Source organism: Cucurbita pepo, chromosome LG09 (genome assembly GCF_002806865.2).
Source record: "Cucurbita pepo subsp. pepo cultivar mu-cu-16 chromosome LG09, ASM280686v2, whole genome shotgun sequence".
Classification (NCBI taxonomy): Eukaryota; Viridiplantae; Streptophyta; class Magnoliopsida; order Cucurbitales; family Cucurbitaceae; genus Cucurbita; species Cucurbita pepo.
The window spans coordinates 22,091-43,527 of NC_036646.1; the positions used below are offsets into that span (position 1 = coordinate 22,091).

The 21,437-nt window shown below is 39.5% G+C and overlaps 6 protein-coding genes across 8 annotated transcripts; all 6 read left to right on the forward strand.

The window, feature by feature from the left end:
• Window positions 1-1,126: 1,126 nt before the first annotated feature.
• LOC111801683 (WAT1-related protein At1g43650-like) lies at window positions 1,127-2,812 on the forward strand. The gene is made up of 7 exons (XM_023685784.1): window positions 1,127-1,317; window positions 1,397-1,462; window positions 1,562-1,678; window positions 1,758-1,989; window positions 2,080-2,238; window positions 2,324-2,475; window positions 2,557-2,812. Exons 1-7 carry the CDS (start codon window positions 1,127-1,129, stop codon window positions 2,810-2,812), a joined length of 1,173 nt encoding a protein of 390 aa, XP_023541552.1.
• Window positions 2,813-5,249: 2,437 nt separating this feature from the next.
• Window positions 5,250-8,620, forward strand: LOC111801760 (NAC domain-containing protein 91-like). The gene is made up of 7 exons (XM_023685904.1): window positions 5,250-5,636; window positions 5,957-6,234; window positions 6,686-6,952; window positions 7,042-7,389; window positions 7,512-7,605; window positions 7,695-7,963; window positions 8,047-8,620. Exons 1-7 carry the CDS (start codon window positions 5,471-5,473, stop codon window positions 8,386-8,388), a joined length of 1,764 nt encoding a protein of 587 aa, XP_023541672.1. The 5' UTR covers window positions 5,250-5,470; the 3' UTR covers window positions 8,389-8,620.
• A 479-nt stretch (window positions 8,621-9,099) lies between these two features.
• Window positions 9,100-11,092, forward strand: LOC111801761 (heavy metal-associated isoprenylated plant protein 9-like). 2 transcript variants are annotated; one of them, XM_023685906.1, is made up of 6 exons: window positions 9,100-9,476; window positions 9,610-9,692; window positions 9,779-9,920; window positions 10,011-10,186; window positions 10,272-10,362; window positions 10,451-11,092. In XM_023685906.1, exons 2-6 carry the CDS (start codon window positions 9,669-9,671, stop codon window positions 10,984-10,986), a joined length of 969 nt encoding a protein of 322 aa, XP_023541674.1. In that variant the 5' UTR covers window positions 9,100-9,476; window positions 9,610-9,668; the 3' UTR covers window positions 10,987-11,092. The 2 variants fall into 2 exon arrangements, with proteins under 2 accessions (XP_023541674.1, XP_023541673.1); XM_023685905.1 differs by having other exon boundaries at window positions 9,100-9,692.
• Window positions 11,093-11,704: 612 nt separating this feature from the next.
• LOC111802695 (heavy metal-associated isoprenylated plant protein 36) lies at window positions 11,705-12,320 on the forward strand. Its single transcript, XM_023687154.1, has 2 exons — window positions 11,705-11,885; window positions 11,968-12,320. The coding sequence occupies exons 1-2, from the start codon at window positions 11,756-11,758 to the stop codon at window positions 12,267-12,269; spliced, it is 432 nt and encodes a 143-aa protein (XP_023542922.1). The 5' UTR covers window positions 11,705-11,755; the 3' UTR covers window positions 12,270-12,320.
• A 1,856-nt stretch (window positions 12,321-14,176) lies between these two features.
• Window positions 14,177-18,294, forward strand: LOC111801731. 2 transcript variants are annotated; one of them, XM_023685853.1, is made up of 4 exons: window positions 14,177-16,610; window positions 16,715-16,918; window positions 17,014-17,188; window positions 17,281-18,294. In XM_023685853.1, the coding sequence occupies exons 1-4, from the start codon at window positions 14,505-14,507 to the stop codon at window positions 18,123-18,125; spliced, it is 3,330 nt and encodes a 1,109-aa protein (XP_023541621.1). In that variant the 5' UTR covers window positions 14,177-14,504; the 3' UTR covers window positions 18,126-18,294. The 2 variants fall into 2 exon arrangements, with proteins under 2 accessions (XP_023541621.1, XP_023541622.1); XM_023685854.1 differs by having other exon boundaries at window positions 14,178-16,610; window positions 16,724-16,918.
• A 1,203-nt stretch (window positions 18,295-19,497) lies between these two features.
• On the forward strand, window positions 19,498-21,346 carry LOC111802251 (caffeic acid 3-O-methyltransferase). Its single transcript, XM_023686550.1, has 4 exons — window positions 19,498-20,016; window positions 20,327-20,637; window positions 20,720-20,784; window positions 20,879-21,346. Exons 1-4 carry the CDS (start codon window positions 19,571-19,573, stop codon window positions 21,179-21,181), a joined length of 1,125 nt encoding a protein of 374 aa, XP_023542318.1. The 5' UTR covers window positions 19,498-19,570; the 3' UTR covers window positions 21,182-21,346.
• Window positions 21,347-21,437: the final 91 nt, after the last annotated feature.

Sequence of the window (21,437 nt, forward strand, 5' to 3'; positions counted from 1 at the left end):
TATCATCACGTGTTATTCCAAATTATATTTAACTTTTATTATTATTATTATTGAGTTTTTATTTATTTATTTTCAAAATTTTAATTAATATTTGGACTCAATTGAATTTTATAAAATTACCTTCTAAATAAGGAAGATAAATAATTATCAAAATAATATAATATATGTATAGATATGCTTATTGGAATCAAAAAAGAGTTGTAAATAAATTTGAGTTGATTCAATTAACTCGATTTAATTTTAGGAAATTCGTGAATTAACGTAATCCATAAAAATTTTCATTTATTTGAGTCCAACCTAACTTAAATAAGTTTATAACACAACTCCTAATTGACAACTTTAATAAACTCATTTGGGTTGAACATTAAAAAATATATTGTTCGTAAATAACAAAACTAATATAGAAATTATATTTTCAATGGCAAAATCGTCTTTGGACTCCCACAAACTTGACTATATTGAAGAAGAATATAAAAGTTTTGTACCCTAATGTCACAATCAAAAAAGTTATGATTCCTAATTGTTGTAGCTAAAGCGGAACCAATATCGATTGCACTCATATATTCTTAATCATAAATTATATAAAAATACACGGATGAAGAAATAAGAAATTTCCCTACATCTACCTGTGGTAGCCAAATCACTATAACTAAAGTTCCTCCAGATTGATCATAGACAAATACAAAATGACAATAATTTCAAACTTCAAAACAACGCTAGATAAACTTTTATACCTGTCTAGTCATATTAATTATTTTACATATACCAAATCAATGAGAATATAAACAAAAAAAAAAAAAAAAAAAAAAAAAAAAAAAAAAAAAAAAAAAAAAAAAAAAAAAAAAAAAAAAAANGAGAGTATATCACAACTTCCAACAAAATGTTTAGCTTTCGGGTATGTTTTGGTAGTCAAATGTGGGTCAAAAGTGGAGAGACTTAGTTAAGATCCTATGGGTGAAAGGGAGAGCGTAGGCCGCATGTCATTAAGTCGCATAGAACAAGAGGAAAACAAATTTCCTTTTTCTTTTTTGTTTGTTTGTTCCTGTGTTGGTATAAACTCTCTCGCTCTCTCTCTGTCTCTGAAGAACATGCATGCAGGTAGCAGGTAGCTAAGAAAAACAAACACATGGGTGTTCACAAATTGTTGAACGCATCTCGCCCCGTTTTCGCAATGTTGGCTGTCCAAGTTATTGCCGCCGGATTGCAAATTCTCAGCAAAGTTATTATCGATCAAGGCACCTTCATTTTTGCACTCATGACCTACCGCCATCTCGTCGCCGCTCTCTGCGTTGCACCCTTTGCTTTCTTCTTCGAAAGGTGTCTTAGCTTTCACTCTTACTTCCATATTAACTCAAACTCCTCACTACATCACTCCATTCCCCTGCTTTGCTTGCAGAAGTAACGCATACAAGTTGTTGAGCCCCATGGTTCTGTTTTGGCTCTTTCTCAGTGCCTTCACCGGGTACGCCTCTTCTCTCTCTCTCTGTTGCTTTTCTCAATCCAATGCATTATCCCTCAAAACCATCCATATCATTACTCCAACAACCCAATTAATATGCAGGATAACAGCGGCTATGGGACTGTACTACTATGGTCTACGAGACACCACAGCTACTTATGCTACCAACTTCCTCAACTTAATTCCCGTGCTCACTTTCGTCATCTCCTCCATCCTTGGGTATATACTCTGCTACTGCACTCTACTAATAACTAAATAAAAAGCCCTGCACTGATGCATGTGAACTGTGCAAGTGTAGGATGGAAAAGGTGAGCTTGAAGAGCAGAGCAGGGAATTTAAAGATAATGGGGGCATTTTTGGGTGTTGTGGGAGCATTAATTACGTGTCTTTACAAAGGAAAAGGATTCCACATTGGTCATCATGTTGTTGTCCAGCAACAGCATGTCGCCGTCCATAAGGCTCACTGGGGACGAGGCACCCTCCTGCTTCTTGGAAGCTGCTTCTCCTATGCTACTTGGTTTGTTGTCCAAGTATGTGTGCGTGTGCGTGTGTTAATTACACATATTCTTTCTTCTCATTCAATTCCAATTCAGCTAACTTTTATAGTTAACTAAAAACAGGTGAAGTTGCTCAAAGTGTTTCCATATAAGTACTTAGCGACCATGCTAACATGCATCATAGCATGCATTCACTCGACGCTTATTGGCTTGTTCCTGGACACCGACAAGGCCGCTTGGAAGTTGGGTTGGGATCTGCAGCTTCTCACCATTTTATACTCTGTAACTGTTTCTCTGTATCTCTCTGGCTACTAGCTATTCTCTATTATATTAATTCATCCGTAATAGTATATATATGCATATGCAGGGAGCATTGGCGACAGCAGCTACTTTTTGCTTAGTGGCATGGGCAGTTTCAATCAAGGGACCAACTTTCCCTCCCATGTTCAACCCCCTGCCTCTAGTTTTTGTGGCAATCTTAGAAGCCATCATACTTGGCGAGGAGATCAAAGTGGGCAAGTAGGATATTAAATTAATTACTTACTTCATTTACCCTTAATTCAATCTGCTTTGAGGAAACTGATGGATCTGGCGTTGCAGCATACTTGGGGCGGTTGTGATGGTAGCGGGGCTCTACTGTTTCCTGTGGGGTAAGGCAAAGGAGATGAAGGAATTATCGCATCTCCCAAAAGCAGCTGCTGCGGTGACAGTTGAAGCAGCAACAGCAACTTCACAACCTGCGCGGCTGCACTCGGCAGCTGTAGTGCCAAGCGCTTCACCAACTCACCAACATCATAATAATGCTCCAATTTCTGGTGCTGATCTAGAACAAGGCTTCATCAAAAGAAACCCCTGAAGCCATTGCAACAATGTATTTCTGTTATTAAGCTTTCAACCAGTTTTTGTCAGGATCTTACTTTTTGCCAATCCATCAATTCATTAACCCATTACATCTTCATCCTCCAGCGCTATATCAAAATTCTCCGATCAAAGGACAAAAGCTGAGCAAAAGAATTCTAATATGCGAATTCTAATATGCGAATTGAATCAAATTTTCGATTTATTTAAGTTATCCAAATCTTAGCAAAAGTAAAAGAAAAAAAGTAAGAATAACAATAAATGCAAATCTACATAAATTGAAACACTAATAGAAGTTATTAAAAATATTGTAGTTATATTAATTAATTGGCACAATTATTTGGTTGGTGGATTCTGAAAAGAAAAAAGATGGATAAAGCAAGTATTTTGTATTAGAGAAGAGGGAAATTGAGAAAGAAATGATAATTAAATAGGATTTAAAAGGAATAAACAAAAAGTAATTGTTATTATATTTTTGGGTTTGGTAATGGTAATGGTAATGGCAAAAATAAAAAATATATGGTCATATTAATAATTAACTTTTCAAAAGCCAAACCACACTATAGAACATCACCCATCAATCACTATCTGCTTTCCCAATATCCACTCTGATACCTCAAACTATTCCCTTCTCTTTCTTTTATGAAACGTGTAAAGTTTGTATCATTCATTTCAAAATAAAATTATAGATCTCAAATTATATTGCAAAATTTTATTTCCAAAGATATATATCTTAGGTTCAATTAATAAAAATAGACAAAAGTTGCAACAAAATCAACTTTTATTCATTTATTTATTTTATCAATTTTAATAATTAATTTTTTTTTTTAATTTTGGTCCAGTTGAATCTCAAATTTTAATATTATGGTAAATTTTACCCTTTTCAATTTTTACTAATTTCATCTCTTAATTTCTACTAAAGTAATAAAAATATTCATAAATTTAGATATAATGATTACAAGTTGTCATACCATAGATTTTGATATTTTTCTTTTATTATTGATGATTGTTAAACGGATGAGCATAAAAATGAGGGACACTGTCTCCAAACAAAAAACAAAGTCACAGAGCTCAAGCTCAAAATGGACTATATCATACCAATGTGAAGAATTGAGACGTTGTTCAATTCCTCGCCCCCCGAGACTTAAGACCACTTCATGCCTAAGGGCATGCTCTTGCATGGGTTCTACTCGAGACACCTTTAGTTGGCTAGTTGCCTTTTCTAGAATCAGATGGAGAAAATGAATAACACTTCAATTCCATCAACAAGTGTCTTTTACTGTCATAAGGTACAAAAATACCAATTGATTATAAAATAAACTCTCTTTGGGAAGATAAAACTCAAGCTTTCGTGATATTCCTAAAGAGAATTAAAAAACCAATTTAGAATCATAATATTTCTTTTAGGAAAGTGACAAGATTATAAAATTCTTACATCATCGTCTTTTAAACGTCATACACAATCTTTAAATTTGGACCCTCAAATCTTATATAGGAATGTAACATAACCACGAATAAGACTGAAATCATCTCTGTAAAGTCTGATATTGAGAATAATATAAATATCATATTAAAGCCTCTAAAATTTACTTAGTAAATAGAATGCAAAACAAAATCGAACACTAATGAAAACTAGAATAATTTTTTAGGATTTGGTAGTAATCCCGTGATAATTCGAAGCATACAATAAATTAAAAATGTAATATATATATATATATATATATGATGTTTGTAACACGGACGGTGTTAGACTACTCTTAACACCTAAGGTATATAAACTATCTTCTTCCACCGAGGAAATGTAAATCCATGTTAGCCCACAATTCTAAAACCCTACCTATTTCTGTTACTAACTTAAAAGTTGTTGGTATGATACAAAAATTGTAACTAATTTTAAAGTTTATTGAATATAAATGGAGTAAAATGAGTTATTTAAAAATGGAAGAACCAAGTTTTATACTATTATTAAAAAAAAAATGAAAATATAAGAAACGTGTAAACCCATGGATCCGCGTCCAATACAAAAATAGCTTCAATACTTCAATTCAAACGGTAAAATTAAGAGTTATTTAGGAAAGAAAAGAAAATGAAATTTGACCAAGTAATTATTTAGTCTGAATGTTAGTATGTTTGAATTATTTGAAAAAAAAAAAAAAGAAAAAGGAATGGGGGGATGAGTAAGTTCGGAGCAATTTCTTTAGAGTGGACCCGGACAATGACGAATCTTTAATGACTTGCGTTCACATTACGTGTCAAACTTTGATTCGCTCGCGTACGACATTTCACTCCCACTTTTCCAACTTGGTGAATGGCAGAGTTGTTATTTTGATGAACCGCCGGGGTAGAACTGGCATGAGAAAGGCACAAAACGCGTTTTTGATTTTGTTAATAGAAAAAGGAAAAGAAAAAGAAAAGGAAAGCTGCCCTTCATTGCCCTTCATTGCCCTTGCCCTCCTATTAAACTTACTGTCGTCTTCTTCGTTCTCCCCTAAAGTAAATCGCACTCTCGTCTCTCTTCTTCTGCTTTCATCTCTCAGTTTTTGACTCTTTATTAAAACAAACAAACAGAGAGAATCTCTACGGCCGATTACTTCTTCTTCTTCCTCCCTTCCCTGTTTCTTCTTTATCATCTTCTTTCCCTTCGCTTTCACCGACGATGGCGGTTTTAACCCTCAGTTCCCTCCCCCTGGGCTTCCGATTTAGACCCACCGATGAAGAACTCATCAACTTCTACCTCCGCTCCAAGATCAATGGAAATCACGAAGAAGTCAGCGTTATTCGCGAAATCGATGTCTGTAAATGGGAGCCCTGGGATCTTCCTGGTACGCTGTCTCTTTGCTTCCCCAATTTTTCTTTTATTCCTCTTCTTATTTATTTTCTTTTTCCGCCCTATGTTTCGACCTATCTCTGTCTTGCTGCTCTTTACGGACATCTCGAGTATCATTTGATTTTATTCCATTTTCGCTCCTCTCTGATTCTTTACTTTTAGTTTCTACTTATTCCTTCTTTCTTCAATCAATTCCATCTGCGTATCGCTTCACCCGACTCCATGATTTCCTCTTACTAATCACCTATCATGATCCACCTTCGAGCTTCGATTTTTCTAACAACTGATTTTTTCCGCCTATTTTGATCGGTGCAGATCTATCGATAATAAAGACAAAAGATCCCGAGTGGTTCTTCTTTTGTCCACAGGACAGGAAGTATCCCAACGGGCACCGTTTGAAGAGAGCTACCGATGCTGGCTACTGGAAGGCAACGGGTAAGGATCGCAAAATCAAGTCCGGAACGAACTTGATTGGAATGAAGAAGACATTGGTATTCTACAAAGGTCGTGCTCCTAAGGGAAAGAGAACCAATTGGGTAGTCCATGAGTATCGTGCCACTCTTAAGGAACTTGATGGCACTAACCCTGGACAGGTCTTATTCTCTTCTAATTCCTCCTTTTGGCTACTGGGCTGAATTCATGCTACAGTTCTGTCGATCCATATACAGTTGCTTGATTTGATTTCTCTTTTCCTTTCGTGCATTCAAAACTGGGATGGATGACTTTTAAGACCTACATAATGCTACTTAATAGTATTTAAAACTTATCTCTATCACTGCATCATGATTTTCTTCTATTTTATTCTCTGCGCCATCTTATGTTTATGCTGAAATTCTAAGCGAGAAATATGTGGATATAGTATCTAATTCGTAACTCGAGTATAGACTTCAAGACTCCTTTGAGAGGTCTTGTTCTGCATAACTAAATTTTTTCTTTACACTTGCTAATTCAAAATGATCGATTTTCAGGTGAAATCTATCTCCTGAATCTTTGAATGCCCTTGTTTCAATTCTAATTAAAATGTTGTTTGGTTGTTGGTTTCAGAGTGCCTTTGTTCTCTGTCGTCTGTTTAAGAAACAGGATGAAAGTATTGAAGGGTCAAATGGCGATGAAGCTGAAGCTGCTATTTCATCCCCTACCACAGCTGACTCATCTCCTGGACCTGGAGACTCCCATTCAGAGCCAATACCTCCTTTAGTTTCTCCATCATTGCCGGGGCGGGCTGAAAGTTCTGATGAAGTGGCATCTGAAACAGTCGAACATCCTGATGGTTCAGCTGAAATCTCTTGTTTTGATTCATATAATGCTGAAGTGAGAGGCTCCCTTTTCCTTTTCATTTTTATTACAAGAAATTCAGCATAATCTGAACTGTATGCATCTATGTCTATTTCTTATTGCAGATGGATCCTCATCCATATGAGAAGAAGAATTACTGTGTTTCAGAGGATGAACCACTTGATAGCAAACTGTTTTCCCCCTTGCGCTCGCAGCTGCAAGCAGAGCTAGGATCATCTGGCATATACTATTCCGATAGCAATTACTTGAACTTCGACACTAATGCAAATGCAGTGCAGCAGTTACAGAGTGGGACAGAGGAGTCAGATTATATCTATCAGTTTATAGACTCTTTCGACTGTAATTTGGATGATTTTGCTCTTGAAGACTTCCAGATTCCGAATAATACAATGGCTAGCTTGGACTACCGATTTTATGGCGAAGTGGAGGCTGAAAATTCTAAAAAATCAAAGGTTTGTGGGACTTTTCCTGCGAGTTTTTCTTTTTTAAACATAATCTTACATTTTTAGCCGGTGGTTTCTGTTTCTGCTTTGAATTCGTTTCGTTGTATTACTAATTTCTGGTCTCGAAGCAGGTTATGTCAGAGTTGGAAAGCTCAATTTGTCTGGAGGATATAGACAGGAAGATTCCTATTATTGAACATACGGAAACTGCACCAACAGAACAAGGTGCTGCTGCCTCTCTCTTCTCACAATAATGTACTCAACGCGCCCATGACATATCTTGTTAAAATAATCTTGCTAATTGTTCTTGGCAGGTCAATTTTTTAATCCATCTGGGAGCCTTCCGGAATCATGCAATCAATTGTCTGCAGAAGGAAGTACCGATGCTACAGCTGGAATTCAGAGAATTAGTCGCCGGCAAAGAAGTCAGCAGCAACACAATGAGTTTTCTGCATCACAGGGGACTGCGCCAAGAAGGCTACGATTGCAAAGGATACTTGCAGCGCCATCCTCACGCTCTAGCAAAATGTGTAGTGCGAGTGGTGGAAGGCGGGATGATGACCCCCCATCAATCTCTAGCAAGGTAAGCGCTCGATAAAAAGTTAGTTATAACTATATATATCATGGTGTAAAGTTATAAACGGGTGTTATTGACATGACACACAGGAGAAAAAAGCTTCAGAAAACAAGAGTATTGGAGGGGTATGTGGGAGTGATGATGGTTTTGATGATGTGAAACAGCCCCAGATGAGGACTGGGGCTGCTGAGTCAGGGGTGAGCAGTGGTAAAGCCTCCCAGGAAGCGAGTTCAAAGTCAGTGGCAAGCTATAGCTCAAAGATTGGTTTCGTAACTGGGAAAAGAAGATTGGCGAAGGCACTGCCACCTTCAGTTCTTTCATACGTTTCTATAGTTAGGGTTGTTGTTGTAGTATTGTCCATAATTTTTATTAGCATTTGGAAGTGGTGTAAGCGCGACCAGCGTGGGTACCCTGTCTCACCCTTCCGTTAAGCCTTCATAGTTTTTTATGGCCTTCCCTTCATGGGGTAGCAGCTTAGGATTGTGAGAGGCATGTATGTGGTCAATGTGGATATTTAGTTTGGGCCTAATGTATGTTTTTATGCACCGTCCCCAGGACTCGGGAGTCCCATGTTTTTGTATAAAACAGCATCATCACTCTTCTCCACTCTCTTTTCTTTAAGGTGTTTTATGTGTAAATTTAGCTACCTGCTTTTATTCTGAAGATCATTGCTTTAATAATAACATTTATTTATTTAAATAACCCCATTTGATGGAATCACAATCTTATATGTCATTGCCAACTTGAAGCCTGGATATCCAATCAATTTGAATGGTATCTTGGTGGTACAATTTGATCTTCATCACTTTCCTTCCTTGCATCATCAATTATAGAAGAAGTCTTGTTGCTTGGATGGGAAGGAAGAGGAATATGAACGAAAGAACTATAATTTATTCAACTTTTTCACTAAAGGGAGAAAAATATGTATTTTATGTGCATGGACGGCGGATTGTTTCATTTAATTAGGATGTTGAGCGTGTGGAGTAAGAATTGGGAGGGCTCGGGGCTCAAACATCCAAAAATGTCCCATGCTGACTCACTTCCACGTGTTATCCTCCTTAATAAGCTAAAAGGCAGGTTACCCTATTAGCTTTTTTCATTTTTTTTTTCAACTTAAAATTATCAAAGCAGTTTTTGATTGCATTGAAGAATATTATCTATTATCTTCAGTGCAGTGAGTTGGGTTACTTAAATTTTATGAACTTGGTTTGTGGGAAAAGGAAAAGGAAAAACTGATGGATCATGAAATTTTGGTTGCCTTGGTGTGGCGTGGCGTGGCGTGGCGTAGAGAAAGAGAATGAGTTATTAGAAAGAGAGAAGGGTGAAAAGGCATGTGAGATCCACTTTTGAGAAAATATGTATTAGGGGGGGAGGAACTGAGTTCCAGCATCCCCACGTTTTGAAGCATCTCAACTCTTGTAAAGTTGCTTCATTTCTGTGTATCCCTTTTTGAACCTTTCATGGGCAGCCCTTCTTCTTAATGTGTGTGCCATAATACCCCCACTTGGTGCTGTTAGCAGTTACAACTCTTTCAATCGCTCCTCCTTCTCCAATCCTTGTTTTCTTTTTTCTTTTTTCTTTTTTTTTTATTATAAATTCCTTACGCTCATTTACTCATCTGCACTGCCCTGCTCTGCTCTGCTCTCTTCCAGTCCTTCCCCTACCAACACAACACAAACATTCTGTTCTTTCCCTCTTCGCGTTTCTGGTGATGGGTGGAGAAGCTGTTAAGATGGTCAGTCAGTATCTTATAACTTATTGTAATTAATGCAGTAGTAAAGTAAAGTAAAGTAATCGCTCATACATAACTTGTTCATGCAGGAAGAAGCAAAGGTAGAAGAGACGAAGGAAGAACTGAAAGTGGAGAAACCCAAGCCTTGTCCTCCTTCCGTGCTGTTGTTTGTGGATCTGCATTGCACAGGGTGTGCTAAGAAAATTGAGAAGTCCCTCATGAGAATAACAGGTCTTCTTTCCAATTCACTTTCCTACTACTGCATTTGGAATTATTTGTGAACCTTGTCCTGATTCCTGATGGATGGATGGATGGATGCAGGAGTTGAAGGGGTGAGCATTAATGTGGCCAAAAATGAATTAACCATCAAGGGAATAGTAGACCCACATGCGGTTTGCGCCAAAATCACCAAGAAGACCAAGAGAGTAGCCAAAGTGTTGTCCCCATTGCCACCTGCTGAGGGCGAACCCGCCGGCCCCCAACTTGTCAACTCCCAGGTATAAGCACACACACCTACGCACCTAACCTGCTCCAACCATACCACAATGCTTTAATTTGTTTATAAATTTTAATTCATTGAAGGTGGGTGGATTGACGGTGGTGGAATTGAAGGTTAACATGCACTGCGAGGCCTGTGCCCTGCAACTCAAAAGAAAGATACTCAAAATGAGAGGTACTATTGATTCAACCAGTTTTGAGAACTGATCAGACATGGATTAATTATGATTCATTGAGGGCGGATTTCATTTGTAATTGTCCAGGAGTGCAAACAGCATGGACGGAACTGAGCACGGGAAAAGTGGTGGTAACAGGAAGCATGGATGGGAGTAAGCTAGTGGAGTACGTGTATAGACGCACCAAAAAGCAAGCCAGAATAGTGCCACAGCCGGAACCTCCTCAGCAAGAAAACAAGCCCCCTCAAGAAGAACCACCAAAAGCCGAGGAAAAGAAAGAAGATGAGGCGGCGGCGGCGGCGGCACCACCACCAGAGACAAAGACAGAAGACGCGCTACCCCAAGGAACAGACACGAACAATAACAAGGAGGAAGAACAACCAAAACCGACGGAACCAGCGGAACCAGGGGAACCAGCAGAAGAGACGAAGGCAAGTAGTGTGGAAACGAAGCCGGCGGAGGGCGGAGACGAGAAGATTGTTATGGATGAGGTAGACCCTGAAATCATGAAGAGGATGATTTACCATAATTATCAGTATCAGCCGCTGTACGTTATCGAACCAATTCCTCCACCGCCTCAGCTATTCAGCGATGAGAATCCCAATGCTTGCTGCATCCAGTAAATGCTTGCTATACATTATCAAGATTATAATATCCTATCCTTGTGTACGCCTTCTGTAATATATTCATTTCTATATTCATATCTAATAATCCAATTCTCTGATTCCATGTGGTCGTTCATCATATTCATGATTTAATTAATATTCTTTTTGCATATAATTAATTTAACAGGCGTGGCATGTGATGCCCAAACATGAGATTAGTTTTCCATTGGGATATAAAATATAAGTATTAGGAAAAGAATATAATTGAATTTTGATTATTCCATTATGGTAGATGTGAAAATGAAGTTGATGATAGGTGGAATTGTTTGAGAAAAGAAGGGTTTGGGGAGTAGAGCATTAGGCGAACAATGTGTTGGAAGTTGTTAAAAATTAAAATATAGTTAGGAACAAAGAAAACAACAAACCCTCCTCGTCACTCACTGCGCTTTAATACTAATGTGTATTGGTAATTGGTATTGGTATTGGTATTGGTTTTCACGTGGATGGGCCCTTCTTCTGAAGCATGAATCATGTTACGAAAATGGGCCATTGAAAGCAATAAGATTGATTATAAAGGCAGAGGGTGACGCTGATTTCCACTCCTCCGACTCACTTCAATGGAATAATGCATGCCTCTCATCCTACTTAATATATATGAACTAAAGCTGACCCACCACTTTCCCACTGCACAAAAGGCTTCAAAAGAAACGGATAACAAAAACGTTCCCATGGGGGAATACCCTTTCCAATATGGCCTATAAAAACCAACCTTAATCTGAGTGAGTGCATGGCTAATTTGCAAATAGTTCCGGCTCACACCCCATTTCATGTGGAGCCTCAGCTGGTGGAGATGATGGTTCCCCTTTATTCTCATGGTTGCGCCAACAAAATCCACAAGGCTCTCTCCCATCTCAAAGGTCTTATTTTGATTTCTAGTACAACACCCATCTATATATTCTCCAAAACCTCACACTAACAACATGCATGGTATGATTGCAGGGATATATTCAGTTAACGTAGATTACGACGAGCAGAAAGTGACGGTGTGGGGAATATGCAACAAAAACCAAGTGTTGAGCACTGTGAGAAGCAAGAGAAAAGCAGCTCGTTTTTGGAACACTGATGATGATGATAATAATAATAATGATCCACAAGCAGAAGAAGAAGGTCTAAACTCAAGAAGGCCTTCTTTTGGTGTTAACAAGCTTCGTTCCCTCAGTTTCAAATTAGCCTGCAAGAAGGTTTTCACCACTACAAGATCATATTCCTTGCGTATCTTTGGGGCTCCTACTGTTTCCTAACTTTTGTACATAATATATGTATCCATCTATCTTTTCACTCCATGGTCTTTGGATTCTCTAATCATCAATCTCAACATGAATGACTACTCCACACACTTCCACTAATCCTTTATTTCTACATCTTCTTCTTCTTCTTCTTCTTCTTCTTCTACTTCTTCTTCACATCACCAGATTGATTGCCCCTGCTATTCTAAATTCAATTATCGTTGGTGCTAATTTGGCTACTATCACCTAACCAATCACTATCGGTTATCTTGGTTATGGAACAATTTGTTCTTCCACAACCAAGATACACTCTAATTCTACAAAATAAGAAATTTACTTTAGGCTGAGATTATGGTAGTGTAGGTACATGAAAGGAGGAAAGAAATTTTGTGAAATCTACGCTCCCGGTGAGGAAAGGAATCTTGTTGATATTGTATCAACTGAGGCATGTTAACTCTAGTGTGTGATTGCTTGTGTTGTTTTTCTTGTTGAGAATAGGAAGAAACGACGAGCCTAGATTAGGGCGCTTGAGACTAAGTAGGCCAGAGAAAGACCTAGAACAGGATACCTCCAAGAGACGGTGCATTTAGGAACGCGAAAGGGTAACTAGCGGGCCTAGACTCCAATATTCCAGACCACGACAGGTTTCAGAAATCTTACGCGATGATCCTAGAGATGAGTGGATCCATGTCTAACCCACCAAGATCCACCCTAGAAAAGCTAGTAGGACGCCACGGTAACTATAGACAATCAAGGTAGCTCAACAGACTTGAGCAGTGTGAATAGTGTCACTAGAACCTCCACTTCCCTCTCTGCTCCGATACCGTACCGTCGAGCTAGGCTGATCTGGACAGGGTAATGTGATTCGTGCCTCGACCTAGTGGTGATGGCTAAGGGGTCTCCTAAACAGGACCTTCGTGCCGTAGAAACCTATCCCTGAGCGGGGGACCGTGGGACCACGTAGGATGACCTAGTCACTAATCGACACACAGGAGATCGCAGCCCCCCGAATTTAGTGGTAGTATGGTTCTGCGGGAGGATTGTCGGCTAACCTCCATGAATGATGTTCAGAGAGCAATATTGATTCATATCCAGCCATACTGTCCCTCAATTTTACTCATGAGGTTGCGTCTCATTGCAAGACTCGGATCATTCACCGCATAAGATGGGCAAGCTACCTAAGTTGTACAAAAGAAAGAGTTGGAATCTAGTCTGCACTCCCTAGAACCTAGAGATAAGGTCGTGGATACTTACCAAGATGAGAATGCAAAAAGAGCCAATTTGATTGATTACGGACTTTCTTATACTCGTCCCTTTCTATTCTTCCTTTCCAAGTGAGTGATGCCACGAATCGAAGCAGGAGAGCGTTCGAGACTCCTGGAGCCCAAAAGGAGTGTCACAGGACATCTCAGAGTCAATGTCATGTATAGCTACATAATACATTTTGTACCCCCCACAAACTTCTTTTATAAAATTCATACACTACTTAGACCATTGTTTTTTTTTTTTATATTGGAATTCTTCTTCTTAATTGCTAAATTTTTCATTACTTTATCTCTTTTTTACATGCTTTCATTGCATACTCAATAAGCCTCATCTTTGATTTTGAGCTTTGACAAAACAGATCATTGAAATGAAAAAAATTGAATTGTGATAAAAAAAAAAAAATCAATTTTATAGTTGAAAATGTTAAAGTAATGAGTTTGATTCATTCTTTTTAATACCATTAAAGTTTTGATGAATATTTGTGAATTTATTAGTAGAATATGTGAAAGGTGAATGAATTTTTATAGGGTATGATTCCAATTTTTGGATATTTATTAAAATGGTATCATTTATGATTTGTGGTGTAAACACAAAAGCTTAGAAGAGTGAAATGGCATACATTATTAGGAAAAGGAAGAAACAAGAAACCCAAAATTGATTAGAATGAAAAATATCATTATTGCGAAAAGAAAGAGACTGTCAGTGGGAATAAGGGTTAAAAGGGTGGGAAGACGGAGAGTTAGATGCAAATCTGAATGGGAGAAGGGAATTAAGTACCTATTCTCTACATCACAAGGTGGAAGAGGAGACGACTGCGGCACCACCTCCTGCTCCGCTTCACTATTCTGGTTAATCTTCTTCCTTATACCCTTCTTTCTAATTCTGCATATCTTACGAATCTTGAATCTTATTCTGCCCTCTTTTCATTGCTTTTTTTCTTAAAACTTGTCCATTTCATCCATTACCTTCATTGTCTCCTGCAATATGAACATGGGTTTTGCCCCTTTTGGTGTTGGTAATGGAGGATCTTCATCATCTTTCTCCAATTTATCACCTTTGGCGCCGCCCTTTACTCTTGATCGTTCGGTTACTAAACCTTTATCAACCCCACTTGTGGATATCACTGAACCTGAACCTGAACCTGAATTTGGGGTTGGGGTTGGGGTTGGGGTTCCCCTCAACCCTTTGCAACACAATTGGCTCCCTTCCACCTCCAAAACCTCAGCCCATGACTTCGATTGGTTACCCTTCTCTACTGGCTCTGGATACCCCAGGTCGCAGGCTATGATGGACCCTTCTCATAACCATGGACCTCTTTTGGGTCGTCTTACAATCACTTCAACTGACCTCTCCTCATACCACGGATCCTCTGATGGAGTAACAACTAGTATGGGCAAACCAAAACCCTATTATCCTTCTTATGCCGCAACTTCATCTAACAAAGCTGGTCCTACGGCCATTGTTGATCAACCAAGTTATGATTGGCTATCAAACTCGCACGTTGTTAAATTCAAAGGGCCCCCGTGCACCGACTTCTCTCGCGGATCTTCAGCTTCTGAGAGATCAACTAAAGAGGCTTCACATTCTGTTGATGTGCTTGATCTGAATAAATGCAACGACTTTGTAAGAGAATATCCAAATGAGGAATTGTTTTCGGAGCGAAACCTTAACATTGAGAGAATTTCTAACATGGATGCTCATTCTGCATTTCCAGGATGTCATCCTAAGACTAGGACACCACCTTCCAATCCAGCCTCAAGTTCTCAAAACTCTCCATTTCTGAAAAAGCCTCCATATCTGGAAATCTCGAGAGAGCAAGATTCTAGACTGAACGTGACTACATCAATTGTCAATTCTCCCGCTACTTTTTCCATCAGACCATCTGTTGTCAGCACTGATTCTTTTGCCTGGAATGTCGGCTCATGTCATGTTTCAGATTATGGCTATGAAGCAAAACAAGGTGGTAACAACCTTTCCAATCTAAAGGAGCTTCTTCCAGTTAACTCTGAGAGCAAGGAATTCGTCAGTGCAGAGAATTATGATACATGTATAGATAAAAACGATCCCGTAATTACTGAGCCCTCATCAACCAAAATTCATGACTTGCGAAACAATATACATTCTGCTAAGGATTCGCCAGATCGTAGATTGAAGGCTGGAATGAGACTTCATATTCCCGATGCCAGTCCTCATTTTAGTTTGGACCCTAAAGGAATTGAAACTGCCACAACAACTGAGAGTTCCTCTGAAAGTTTTGATCAGTACAACCTTGCAGCAGTAGACTCACCTTGCTGGAAAGGAGTTCCAATTAATCAGATTTCTCCTTTTCAAGCATTTGAGATTGTTACACCGAGTCGTACGAAGATGTTGGAAGTTTACAACAGTGTGAATCTGTCATTGTCTCAAGTACCCCCGTCTACTGCTGAGGATACTGTGAAAGTCATAGTTCATGAACCAAATGAAAGCACGATAGGCAGCATTCTGGAAAAAGGTGCAACGTCTTCTCCAAAGATGCCTTCAGTTATTGTGCCTGCAGAACAGAAAAGTAGCAATTCTGTGAAAGCAGGAGAATTTTGTTCAAAAATGGGTTGCTTCCATCCAGCTACCAGTAGCGTCTATGAAACATTTGAAGATGGTGGTGACTTCTATTCTTCCTGTTCCATACCACAAAATAAATATAAGCATAATTTAGTGTCTGGAAAAAGGATTGGACGTACAAGTTGTACGGAAAAGCATGCAGATGCAAGATTAAATAGCGACAACTCTTCTGGAAATGGTTTAAATCATTTGTCGTTTGATGCTGCAGAACATGTCCAGAATTTGCCTTCTGAGCTGGTGAAGGCATTTCATGGAGAATCAACTTCAAAAGTTGATATCAGGATTTTGGTTGATACATTGCATAGTCTATCAGAGTTGCTCCTTGCACATTGTTCAAATGGTTTGGATGCATTACACCAAAAAGACGTCATGTCCCTCGAGACTGTGATGAATAACCTTGATGTGTGTATAAATAGCGTTGGATCACAAGGTTCTCTCTCACCTGAGCAAAGGACTTCACAAAGCCTTGAGCAGTTTCATCAGCTTCATGCGGTATGTTAATTCTACTCAAATCTACTCGAGGCTTAGAAGTTCTCACTGCATTGTGAGAATGCAAATTGTAATTCCTGTGATTATGTAATATATTTGTTCGTCAGCATTTCCAGGATTTGGGAGTGCTCAAGTCCCAGTCCCAGATGACAAAGATTGAAGGTGAAAATTTGGAGTGTCTATCAAATGATCGAAATGGTGTCGAGGAAACGAATCGACACATATTATCTGTCAAGAAAGACAAAGAAGCTGCTGGCTCTCATCATCTTAGGAATGGGATTGACTCGATGAAAGAAGATAGCATGACCAAGGTATCTATTAGGAAAAGAAGTTACACCTTTTCATCTGTTGAGTGGAACATATAATGAATGATCACTTATCAGCTTATGCCGTTGTCATATTTTAGGCTCTTAAGAAGGTTCTGAGTGAGAATTTTCATGACGATGAAGAACATCCTCAAACTCTCTTGTACAAGAATCTATGGCTTCAAGCAGAAGCTGCGTTATGTGCCTCCAATTTAAGAGCTCGTTTTAATAGTGCAAAGTCAGAAATGGAGAAACATGAATCACCAAAAGTGAAAGGTAAGTTTTAATCATATTGTATTTAGTTTGGTGTGTTGAGTCAATGTTCTCCTTAGATTTATTTATTTATGAGCCTAATTTTTATGTCTTAGAACATGCCAAAAATCACAACCAACTATTCGTTTCTGGTGCATCTCCTGGTTCAAACACCATTGCGGAAGTGGCATCTAAGACTAAAGTTGGTTCTACCTCATTTGTTTCCGTCCAAACTTCCCCTACTGTGAGTGTCAGAAGTCATGCATCAGATGACGTGATTACTAGATTCAATATTCTCAAACACCGAGACGATGAAGCAAAGCTTAGGGATGCCGAAAATTCGGGAACACTATCTGATTTTGAGGTTTCAGTTAAACAAGGCATGGTTGAAAAATCCGCACTGGAGAAGGAACAAACTGCAGGCCCACATATGAAAGACATGGATTCTTCCTTCCCCTCTTCAAAGGTCAAGGGGAATGATTCTGGGCCAGCTCCTCGGTCGACTTCCCCCATCTTGACCAGGACCAGTCATATAGACGATGTTATGTCGAGATTTCAAATTCTGAAATCTCGAGACGAGCGCGTAAGTTCTTTGAATGCGGGAAAGGTGCAGAAAGTTACAAGTTCCCGTTGCAGTGAAATTGAGAAGGCGGCACTTGAAGGTGCCATCTCGATGATACATCATCCCGTTGCAGATAACAAAAATGAAGTTGATGATTTAGATGGTTCAGTAATGGGCAGACTAGATGTCCTAAGGAGTCGGGGAAACAACATAAGGCCAACTCCTGCAGGGGAAAACTTACAGGAGTATTGGACATCTGTTGAAAACAAAGTAAAAATGGAACCTTTCTTGCGGCCTGAAGCTGGGAAGGATAGTAGAAGCCATTTTGAGGGCAAGCTTCCTGCTGGTTGTTCTAATGGGTCCTCATCAGACTGGGAACATGTTCTCTGGTGCGATTGAATGTGTATAGAGTTCTAATGATCCTTCTCTCAGTGTATCATAACGTTTTTATTTCTGTTGAATCAACTTCTGGTGAGACTGTTTAACTCACTCAGATTCTCTGCCATACTTAACTACCATCGATCATAATAGATCTCTTGTTTGTTCATAATAGATATCTTGTTTGTAATTACTTTGTTCTTCTGCCTTTATATTTTGAGAAAAATGAAGTGGAGTTCTATTCTTTAATAAAGAAGATCAGGAAATTTAACAAAGAAGAAGATTGGACAAACTCTAATTAGGTGAGGATTTGTTTTTGCAGATACAGGTACGCTGATTAGGTGAGGATGGTAAACAACCAGCCCACCGTACCAAACCTAAGAGCAAAATGTAGTCACACACACCAACCACTGATTGATGGAGTTAAACTATATAAAATAAGCTCACTAATTCTCGTTCACTCACCTCTCAAACGACCATCTCCCCATCTACTCTACACTACCATTTTTTTCAAAATGACCATTTGCATCATCCGACACACTAAGAGTGTGCATTGAAGCTAAATTGAGGTATACACAAAGCTCGAGAGAACGAGGCGACACGAGTGTCGCAGACAAGCTCAAAGAGGACTAGGTAGGGTCCCGTGCCATAACCTCAGAAGTCGGAGTTTCGATATGAGTTTCAGCACGTGGCTCGAGAATTAGGTCTGTCGATATAAAAAGATAAAAGCTCATCAAATTTGAACGAATACTCGATGGACTATGCACGAGACCGTCTATCTACTCGCTAAAATGATGTCTACTCGAGAAGGATTGAAAATGCCTCAAAATGTACTATAGGGGAGGCATGGTGTGGGCTCTCTAACACCTCTGAACCCTTAGGCCTAAGCAAGCTAACCAGTGTTATATTCGTGTGTCATAGCGTGAACGAGCGTGTAAAGGATCTTCCTTTGAAAATGATATTTTCTTTTGTTTGTATTTTGATTGTTTGATTGTTGCGATATGTTTGGTTGACACCTTACCGTGTTGCAATGAAGTTTATTGTGCAACAAGATAAGTGGGTGAAAAGGTGGGAAGCGTGTGGAATGACCAATAAAGTTTGGGTTTCAATTCGAAGTGGGGTAAAGTTTGGTGGAATTGTGTAATTGAAGAGAAAAATGAAGAAATGAAAGATAGATATGAAAATTAGAAGGCAGCTCAAAAAGATTGGAGGTCAACTGCAGTGGACCCATTTACCAACCCCGTTTGATATTTGGTATCTGTATTGGGATGGCTCCAACCAAAACAAGACAAGTGTAAGTGAGTGAGGTGAGTAAGGTGAGGGAGGGGCGTGAGTGCGGTTGGTGGAGGATGTGAAAGAAAGTTGAAGTCACTATAAAACCAACACTCACCACGGGAATGTATGGGTTGTAATTGCATACCATTCTTTAAGCAAACCAAAGTCCAGGGAGAAAGAAATAGAAAAGAATGGGGTCCTCGGGGCAAGGTTGTGAGGTCCAGATCACCCCCACCACCCAAGTGAGCGATGAAGAAGCACAGCTGTTCGCTATGCAGTTGGCGAGCGCTTCGGTTCTTCCAATGGTGCTGAAGGCCGCCATCGAGCTAGACGTGCTGGAGATCATTGCGGCGGCAGGGGAGGGGGCTTTGTTGTCCCCCTCACAAATAGCCTCTCACCTCTCCTTCTCCGGGGCCAAAACCCCAAACCCTGAGGCGGGTGTGGTTCTGGACCGCATGCTCCGGTTGCTGGCTTCCTACTCCATCCTCACTTACTCCCTCAATACTCTCCCCGATGGCTCACTCCAGAGGCTCTACGGCCTCGCCCCTGTAGCCAAGTTCTTGGTCAAGAATCAAGACGGCGTCTCCATCGCTCCCCTGTGTCTCATGAACCAGGACAAGGTCCTCATGGAGAGCTGGTAATTACCCTCCTTTCCATCCTTCCTCTGCTTCAGATTCAAATTACAAATAATAAATCTAACCAAGTGTATGCATAATTAATAATTTAAAAACGTATTTGTCATTAATAGAATCAGTGTTAATTATAATACAACAACAACAACAACAAAAGAAAAATGTTATTTAAATTAACTCTTTTTAGACACTTAGATGTGAGAAGTCAGATCAGAGCTTAGCTCCTCTGCTACTCTGGTCCAAAATGTTTTGGGAATAATTTTAATAATTTTATTTAAGGAACCATGACTTTATTTGTATGTTTTGGGAATGAAGGTACCATTTGAAAGATACGGTACTGGAAGGAGGGATTCCATTCAACAAAGCATACGGAATGACGGCGTTCGAATATCATGGAACAGATCCGAGATTCAACAGGGTGTTCAACAGGGGAATGTCCGACCATTCCACCATTACCATGAAGAAGATTCTAGAGACCTACAAAGGCTTCGAAGGCCTTAATTCAGTGGTGGATGTGGGCGGTGGGACCGGAGCTGTTCTCAACATGATAGTCTCCAAGTACCCTTCTATTAGGGGCATCAACTTCGACCTCCCTCATGTCATTCAGGACGCCCTTGCCTACCCAGGTAACCTCTGTTTCGGAACTGGGAATTTAATAAATATGCATCCGAATTCTCAATTGCTTCTTCATTGAAATGGCTGCTGCAGGCGTCCAACATGTTGGGGGCGACATGTTTGTGAGCGTGCCCAAGGGGGATGCTATTTTCATGAAGGTAAAGTAACTGAATTTAGAACACCTACACCCATACCTATACCGACTCTGTATTGCATGTATGTATTTGGTCTGATGTAATGTGGGGTTTGCAGTGGATCTGTCACGATTGGAGCGACCAGCACTGCCTGAAATTGTTGAAAAATTGCCACGATTCTCTGCCGGAGCATGGGAAGGTGATTGTGGCGGAATGCATTCTTCCGGTTGCACCAGACAGCAGCCTTGCCACCAAGGGAGTGATTCACATCGATGTCATAATGCTGGCTCACAACCCTGGAGGCAAAGAAAGGACCGAGCAGGAGTTCCACGCCTTGGCCAAGGCTGCTGGATTTCAAGGCTTCAAGGTCCACTCTTGTGCTTTCAACACATACATCATGGAATTTCTCAAGACTCTTTAGTTTCAAACTCCACACATAACCTTCCTCCTCTGCCTTTCTGCCTTTTGGTTTTCAAATCAGTCAATAACATCTTTTGTGGCCATAAGTTCATTATTTGGGCAAAAGAATCAATTTTACAACGTGGGAAGGATAAACCAAAATGAAAAAGAAAAGTATTAGATAATACATCGAAGATAGCGCGATGAACTCTTGGCCATTGGATGATAAGGCTGCTTACGACATCGCCGCTGACATGATGACGTCAAAAGCAAGATAT